The 8,648-nt window shown below is 39.5% G+C and overlaps 2 protein-coding genes across 2 annotated transcripts; both read right to left on the bottom strand.

Annotated features, from left to right (window-relative positions):
* Window positions 1-1,916: 1,916 nt before the first annotated feature.
* Window positions 1,917-3,413, bottom strand: LOC121267090. The gene is made up of 5 exons (XM_041170967.1): window positions 3,223-3,413; window positions 2,920-3,129; window positions 2,730-2,822; window positions 2,394-2,489; window positions 1,917-2,264 (listed from the first exon to the last, which is right to left on the bottom strand). The coding sequence occupies exons 1-5, from the start codon at window positions 3,331-3,333 to the stop codon at window positions 1,917-1,919; spliced, it is 858 nt and encodes a 285-aa protein (XP_041026901.1). The 5' UTR covers window positions 3,334-3,413.
* Window positions 3,414-4,223: 810 nt separating this feature from the next.
* Window positions 4,224-7,883, bottom strand: LOC121267089. Its single transcript, XM_041170966.1, has 3 exons — window positions 5,329-7,883; window positions 5,132-5,219; window positions 4,224-5,021 (listed from the first exon to the last, which is right to left on the bottom strand). Exons 1-3 carry the CDS (start codon window positions 7,881-7,883, stop codon window positions 4,224-4,226), a joined length of 3,441 nt encoding a protein of 1,146 aa, XP_041026900.1.
* Window positions 7,884-8,648: the final 765 nt, after the last annotated feature.

Below are 8,648 nucleotides of genomic sequence, written 5' to 3'. Positions count from 1 at the left end.
ATGCCAATTAATTGTTGGTTACTTGCTTTATTTAATGTCAAACAGGACCACATTATATATTAATATGGTCCAAAACAACTCAAAAGGCAAATGAAAGAATCCCCTCCATTGAAGTACACATGAACTTCATGATCAGCCAACCTTACCCTTGCTTAGCCTAAACTTAGTTATATACTGCTATTCATTTCTTTACTTTAAACTTAGTTAACCCCTAGTAAACTTGTAGCAACATAAAAAATTTGTTTTGCATACCAGTTAATTAACAAGCTTATATACATTGGGTTGTAAAATCATACTAGGGGGTTCTTGAATGTGAAGCCTGCTGCTACGTCCACTTAAAAGATCAGCACTGATGTCAATACGTGTCTGCCACATCATTGACTCCTACATCAATTAAGTATGTTGATAAACATATGCCTAATTTATAACTAAAATATTGGATCTTACAAATATTGAATGTATTTTTAGATATGCACTAACTTATAAACAACAAAACTGATGATCAATCAACCGAACTGGCTTACCTTTCAAGAGTGGATCTAGCCAACTTCGTATGCGCTCATGCCATGCCTTACCCTTCAGCTGGAGCAAACTTATACTTTCAAATTCCTCATCACCCCACCACCTTCCCTTGACAACTCCCGGTTTTGATATGTTGCATTAGCTTTGCGCGCTCCTCAGGTACATTATATGAAAATTGAAAACCCTCCACGTGCAGTAACATGGGATTCACCTATATTGACAAAAAGAGCTTCAAGCGATTTATTGTTGTTTCAGTCCTACCCCAGATTATGTGCTTCACTTTATATTGACAAAACAAAGATCCAACAAATTAGTTATTCCATCCATTAACCAATTTATAATTTAAAACATTAATCCAAGCTACACATTTTAATTCAAAATCAATGTAAAAAGCCCTTCCTCCATTCATTCAAGTTAGCTACCTGGGCCCAAAAATACTATACAATACATATTCTTTATTGTATTGTACCCACAAAACCTTACCATATTATATATTACATTATCATAATTCAAGACCTTCCATTGAATTACATCACATGTATACATCACATAAGCTAACTAACAGTTACATATAACATCACAAGATTAATATTACATAAGCTAACATGTTCCAATATAAGTTATAATCTGTCTAAACTAGTATGCTTCATTATCTCATACAGCATCACTCCAAATTAAGCCACATTCCTGAATTATTTGTGTATGTAAAGTAGGCCTATCTATACTTGAGCAGAAGCACAAGCTTATGTACTCGTATGTAATGTATAAAATTTACATTAAATTCATATCATTTGTATAGAACTGCATAATAGATGTAAATCGCATAGGGGAATGAAGACATCACTTGCTTGTTCAGCCTTCCGTGAATTTGGGCAAGATGATTTTGTCTAGTCAAGCATTAGACAAAATGTGCTACCACGTACCATCAGAACATAACATGCACTAGGAACCATGATTACAAAATCCCAGGACACGTCTTAGGCTCTAGCGTAAGACGACCCCACCCATGAGAGAGAGAGAGTACATCCAATATGGTATGAATTAGCCTGTACAACAAGCAACCAAATGTTGTTAAGCATGCCAGTACTACACCCAATCGATATGTATAGTGAAAGCATTAAAGCGTAGATACTTACATGTTTGACTCATGTAAGTATGAGGCCTAACATCATCTCATAATTTTTGGTACATATTATCATACCTATTCCTTTGGATATAACTTGAGCCAATACATATGCTTTCCCAACCCAGCTTGCTCCCACAAAACATATACATATAACCTCCCATTGGATATATATTCTATATATATCTTGTCAATCCACCATCTTAGGCCAAAAATGCACCACAAAATACCGCAAAAAAAATTCCCATATTTTTAACCCCAAAAAATATCCTCACTGAGTCTCTCGAAGAGACTTAATGAGGGACGGGTTCGCAGCTAAGATGGCCCTCAACATACGATCGGTTTCATTTTGTTTCTCCATCATAACCTCCATGTTTGCCTTCATTGACGCCATCTCAATCTTGGAAGCTTCAGCCTCTTTCTTATGTTTTTCAATCAAAGCTATATACTCTTTCTCTCGTGCCAAGGAGTGTTTTCTTGTAGACTCGGGGATCACCATCTCTCCCATTCCTCTTGCATAACCCGGTCGACGCCCAAGTACCTCTCTGAATACACCCGCTGCTGCTTCATCAGTTCGTTTGTCTGGTTCTAAATTATCCAGCTTTCCTACCATATCCTTCTGCAATATGACATAATGAACCGATTATGAACTTATATGTCCTAATAATGCATTTTTATGATTCAATCTGATAAATATGTATTCCGTCATTGCATTTAACATACAAAATTTATGCTATAATATACTCACATAAATGTCTTCGGTAGCAGGTGTCACAAATTTATCTTTCTTCTTGGACCAGTGGGTTTCCTTGTAGAAGTCCACCAAATTTGCATTTTCAGCACGCTACATGTGTGTGGTACGTGTGCATATAACATATTCAATCAGATAATATATTACATATGGCATGGAAAGGTTAATCACTACTAAATGACTATCCAAACAAATGCTAAACAAAAATTGTTGATCATATATGAGAGAAAGCATGGGTTCTAATTTATATACCCCTTTCGTGAAAATCTACATCCTAAATTTAACATTATGTTAGTGTGTGGTTGCCATGACATGAGCTTTCAAACCTTATACCTTTTGTTCTAGCATCCTCACAAAGGATTTGCGACCAGTTGTGTGGTTAATTTTCAGCATCCTTCTATTGTCCCGATTTTTACTTGCTATTTTCTGTCATTGAAAACCAGCATTTTAAGCAAAAGTACATATAGTAATCCATATCCCATGAAAAGTCTGGGTTTAATGATTGAACACGCAGAATGCATACCTGGAAGGCCTCGCTACCCCATCGTTCACAGAGCTTAAACCATACTAGGGGGGTGACCAAACTAGTCCCAGTCGCCAATACCTCGTCATGGCTGCCATATGACATATATATCTGATGTAGTTGGTGGTGGAAGGCATTAAAGCGCTTACGAAGCTGTTTAGTCACAGCCAATTGATGGTTCTCTAAGTCCCAATCCAATTCAAAATCACCCTGCATAGCCCATTAAAATTTAGGGTGATCACTTGTGAATATTAGTTATAGTATAAATTTTTAATGATCAACATCAAAGTATAAAAGTCTTACCCGAACACGATCGATTAATTCATCCTTATGCTCTTGGGGTACATCACTCCATCTTGGGTAGCTCATGTTGCAGTGATGTTTAATGATCCAGCTTAAACGTGTTGTAAACATGTTTGCATTCTCGCAACATGGTGCTGTTTCTCCACTATTTATCTTCAACAACACTTTTCCATGCTTACGTAATTTTTCAAATTCAGTACACTTCGTCGGCCCGCGACCACGTCTCGTATGTGCCTGGTTGGATACAGGCACAGGCGGGACATCCTCACCTGTATGACATAATCACAATAAGGTTGCGTTAGGGGTCTCATTTGTTTAAAGCAATCTTACACAACAACGATATAGCCCATTAAATTCACCTCGTATATCATTGTCAACTATACCGATCTGATTACTTTGAAGAGGATCTGGTTGTTCCCTCGGGGAGGGTTCTCTGTTTGCCTCTGTCTCCAGACATGGGTTCGCACAAGGAGTCTCCAATGGAGGGCTTGGAGGTTGCGTTTCATCATCTGAACTAGCGTCTCCAATGCGGACTCCACGTGGCCTGCGTGCACTACATCTGTACATCATACCAGTCCTGCGACGGGTTCCTCGTACACTGGGCAATGATCTAGCTGGGCCGTTTATGCTTCTCATTAACTCCATGGGTTGAGATGAGATTATGATGGATTTTGCCTTGAAAAGTGTCCAAAAGTCTCCTATTTCCGTCTACCTGAGATTCAACAATAGCAAACGTTAATTACATGAAGCTATTTAGAGGAAACATAACCATAGCAACCATGCAATAAGATAATGCATTAAAATGTCAATTTGTGAAACTATATATATTTGCATGAAGTACCCTCATTAATACTGCTATTTCAGGGTCCACGAAAAAACCCAATGAAAAAGTTAGAAAAATTTGTAATAAAGTGCAGTTTGCAACCCAGCATACGATCCAATCCATGAAGGCTGCCTCTTCTGACTCGCTGTTCACCTGGTTTCCAATGGTTGGCAGATGCCTATTCTGACTCCGTTTCTTCATCGGTGGATAGGTCCTCTTCATCTGAATATTCCCAATCACCATAACCATCTCCGGAACCAGATGGAACCATTCCATCATCAATAAAGTCTGTTGAATGTCTAGGCTCACCACCAACTGCCATATGGCCTCGTGCATCAATGTGGATAGGTTCTATATCAGTCCTACTAAGTGGAGTTGATACTGGATATGCATCACAATGTAAAAGTGGATAATCATATGATGGCTCATTTTCTTGATATACATCATCCTCACTTGATTCGTCATCAATATCATCTTGAACCCTTGGCATTGGTGGAATGTCATACACATTCCTATTATTATACTTCTGCACAACATACCAGTTCCCCTTCGACCTTATATCTCTAATGTAAAAACACTGGGAAGCCTGGCATGCCAACACAAATGGTTCATTCTTATACCAAGTTCTGTCCATGTTGACACTAGTTAAATGATCGTCAACTCGTACCCCACGCTTCTTATCACTAACATCAAACCAATCACAGCTGAACAAGTACACTCGACGACCTCCCATGTAGTGTAACTCCACAACATCATTAAGAACACCATAAAAGTCTAAATTATTAGTATCTTCGTCACCAGTTACCAACACTCCTGAATTTTGTGATCGCCGGCGAAGTTCAAGCTGCTTCGTATGGAACCGTTTACCATTTATAATGCAGGCAGCATATGATGCAACCCAAGGGTCAGGACCACAAGCTAACGCATACAAATCAGCGGACACCCGTGGTGGGTTTCCCGTACGTTGGTCTTGAACCTACACAAATAGCGACCCAAAAATTTTGAACTTATACTTTCAAGTACATACTCAAAAGCAAGGTCGGGTTAATTATAAGTAGATAGAATTTAGTCCAATTGCTAACTTACACGTTGCTTGAACCAAGTTGGAAACTCAGTTTGATGCGTACGATCGACAGAATTTGGGTTTGACAACCTACATTTCTCATAGTGCTCCCTGCATTTGGAGAACACAATCGGCCAATCAATATTAGTTAGTTACGTAAAGTCTACGAGATAGTAGTAGGTCGTTTCGAAAAAGCACAAAGGAAGTCATGATTGCTTACTCGAGATAAGGTCCAATCTCGATACCGTTGTTAAGCACGTACCATATGGCTGAGGTGCGGAGTTTATCTTGTAATTGCACATTACGAGCTATACCCAATGGACGAAGTCTTTGGTTGAAAACTTTGAAACCATCTATAGTATCCTCTTCTCCACCATCAATGTTGCGGTCCGCTCGATTAAACTTCGTTTCAACATCTTGGAGATACATGGAGCAAAATGTCAAACACTCGATGTGAATGTAGGCTTCCGCTATTGAACCTTCTGGACGGGCTTTATTCTTAACATACCGCTTGAATTTGCCAAGATATCTTTCGAACGGATACATCCACCGATATTGAACTGGACCCCCGAGTATGGCCTCACCCGGTAAATGGACAGCTAGGTGGACCATAATATCGAAAAAAGAAGGAGGAAATATCATCTCTAATTTGCATAGAATGGTGACGATATCAAGTTGGAGCTGGGATAAGCGATTCACATCCAGGTTTCGGGCGCACAACTCTTTGAAGAAACTGCTAAGTTCAGTCAATGCCAATGCAATATCACTCCTTAAGAACCCCCCAACAACAATAGGAAGCAATCGTTGCAAGAAAACATGATGGTCATGGCTTTTGAGGCCAGTGATTTTGCAATCACGTACAGATACGCAATGTGTGACATTGGAGGCAAACCCATCTGGAAATTTAACCCCAGCGAGCCACTCACAGAATTTATTCCTTTCATCTCCATGTAATGTGTACAATGCACGTGGCATTGTAACACGTCCACCTTCAGACTTAAGATGCAATTCTTTTCTGAAGCCCAAGTTCTCCAAGTCACGCCGAGAATTTATATTATCTTTTGTTTTGCCAGGAATGTCCATTAAAGTGCCCAATAAGCTATCAGAAATGTTCTTCTCAACATGCATAACATCTAGATTATGTCGAAGCCGCAACATTGACCAATAAGGTAGTTTGAAGAATATGCTTTTCTTTGTCCAGTTCAACTGTTCTGCAGGGCGTTTTCTCTTCCCACAAGATTTTCCAAATTGGACATCTCCAAGCATTTGTAGTTGAGTTAAGAGACCTGCTCCTTCAACCCAATTTGGTGGCATGCGATAATCTTCTTTACTGTTGAACAACTCTTTCCTCGTCCTCCAAATGTGACCTGCCGGTAAGAGACGTCGATGTCCCATATAACACTGTTTTCTACCATACTTCAACCAAATAGAATCTGTGCTTGCATTGCAAGAGGGACATGCCAATTTCCCTTTTGTTGACCACCCAGAAAGATTTCCATATGCAGGGAAATCATTAATTGTCCACAATAAGGCAGCATGCAACATGAACATTTCCTTTGTAGAAGCATCATATGTAGGTACCCCATGTTCCCAGAGTTCAAGCAACTCATCAATTAACGGCTGCAAATACACATCAATGTCATTCCCTGGTGATTTTGGACCAGGGATAATGAGTGATGTCATGAAGAACTGGTCTTTCATGCATAACCACGGTGGCAAGTTATACGGGACAAGAATCACTGGCCAAATGCTATACGGTTTTGCTAGGTTGTTGAAGGGATTGAAGCCGTCGCTTGCCAGACCGAGCCTAACATTGCGAGCATCCCTAGCAAACCAACAATGGGCTTGATCAAATGTCTTCCAGGACTGAGAGTCAGCAGGATGTCTCATACTAGTCTCATCGGGTACCCGTTGCTCTTTATGCCATCTCATATCACACGCTATCTTGTCTGTCACAAAGAGACGCTGCAATCTTGGCTTCAAAGGAAAATGCCGAAGCACTTTTTGTGGGATCACTCGTGACCCATGTGTATTTGGCATCCAACGCGAAGCCTTACATATAGGGCACTCGTTAAGATCAGCATATTCCTTCCAGAATAAAATGCAGTCGTTTGGGCATGCGTGTATTTTGTGGTACTTGAAATCCAACCCTCGCTCCAATGACCTTGCCTCCTGATATGAACTAGGCAATTTAGCATCAGGAAAGGCAGACCGCAGAAGGCTTATGAGCATATCAAAAGACTTGATTGACCACCCACCAAGCTTTTTAATATGTAACAACTTCACAACGAATGAGAGCTTTGAGAATTTAGTGCAGCCGTCGAAAAGAGGAGGTCGAGCATCCTGTAATAGTTGGTCAAAAGTTGAGTTTGGGGAGGGATGTGGTATTGATGGCTGAGTTGACGATGTAGTGTTGTCTTCAGGTGCATCTTCGAATGTGCCTGCTCGGATGTCATCTAACATACGGTCCATGTCATCAATGTACTTCTCTTCAACTCCAACCCCGGGATCAGTGTCGTCATCAATGATGGGGAGTGTTTCCTCCTCCCCATGAAATATCCACTGAGTGTAATTTGGATTGATCCCTTTTATGAACAAGTGAGACTCCACCTCAAATATAGGCAAGAAGTGGTTATTACAGCATATACGGCAGGGACACCGAATGCGATCACTTTCCTCACAATGGTTTTGTGCCATTGTGAGGAAATTTTTAACCCCTTCAGCATATGCAGGTGATACAAGTCTATCACCCAAATTCATCCAGCTTTTGTCCATCTAAATAAAAAGAAGACTCGTCAAATTCTGTTGAATGTCTCGGTGAAGGATGTTATGATAGGTTATTACGATATTCTATATACATATGAGATAAGAAAGTGTAAAGAGGGATTTATGAGGTACTGAAAATCACCGCTGGATTTAGCACGAGGAAGTGATCATGAATGTGGCGTTCAGACTTCTTACATCAATACATATTAATATTAATTTATGATATGACACAAATAGATCAAAGGACTGTGTAAATTGAAACTCACACAAGATGCAATTAGAGCCATAGATTTGTAGGGTAGGGGGAGGTATTGAACTTTATGCAAACTTATATAATGAATGTGTGGCTAATAACTGCATTTTTTTGGCTAAATAATAATGAACATTATAAAGAATTGAAAGTCATGGGTGCCATCAGTATGCAGGAAGATGGAGAGAGAAAGAGAGAGAGATGGAGAGAGAGAGAGAGAGAGATTCGGTGGAGAGATAAAAGTTTCATAACTAGCCCTTTCTTTCTTTCTTTCTTAATCATGAATTGAACCTAAACCCGAAATTCACAAAATATCAATTATTATCAGCAGGTCCATATTAATTAATTAGGATATAATGCTGAAATTTGGATTCATAGCCCATCGAAGAAAAAGATATATAATACATAGAGACTAATCAATTTATATACTGCATGTTTGACCATAAATAAAGAAAGTGTGTGGGAACAATGAGACTCCATCAAACTTTTGTAGGGAATAATGCGACAAAAAGACGACCGAAACT

Source organism: Juglans microcarpa x Juglans regia, chromosome 5S (genome assembly GCF_004785595.1).
Source record: "Juglans microcarpa x Juglans regia isolate MS1-56 chromosome 5S, Jm3101_v1.0, whole genome shotgun sequence".
Lineage (NCBI taxonomy): Eukaryota > Viridiplantae > Streptophyta > Magnoliopsida > Fagales > Juglandaceae > Juglans > Juglans microcarpa x Juglans regia.
This window is presented reverse-complemented; position numbering and strand designations above follow the sequence as displayed.

What these genes read in the sequence shown, in the direction of transcription:
- LOC121267089 (XM_041170966.1), bottom strand. Translation starts at nt 7,883, where the DNA reads ATGGACAAAAGCTGGATGAATTTGGGTGATAGACTTGTATCACCTGCA. An exon ending in GAGATTGGACCTTATCTCGA is followed by an intron (nt 5,220 to 5,328) that starts GTAAGCAATCAT and finishes CTCCAAATGCAG; the next exon opens with GGAGCACTATGAGAAATGTA. An exon ending in CAACTTGGTTCAAGCAACGT is followed by an intron (nt 5,022 to 5,131) that starts GTAAGTTAGCAA and finishes CTATTTGTGTAG; the next exon opens with GTTCAAGACCAACGTACGGG.
- LOC121267090 (XM_041170967.1), bottom strand. Translation starts at nt 3,333, where the DNA reads ATGTTTACAACACGTTTAAGCTGGATCATTAAACATCACTGCAACATG. An exon ending in TGAGGATGCTAGAACAAAAG is followed by an intron (nt 2,490 to 2,729) that starts GTATAAGGTTTG and finishes ACACACATGTAG; the next exon opens with CGTGCTGAAAATGCAAATTT. An exon ending in CTGCTACCGAAGACATTTAT is followed by an intron (nt 2,265 to 2,393) that starts GTGAGTATATTA and finishes GTCATATTGCAG; the next exon opens with AAGGATATGGTAGGAAAGCT.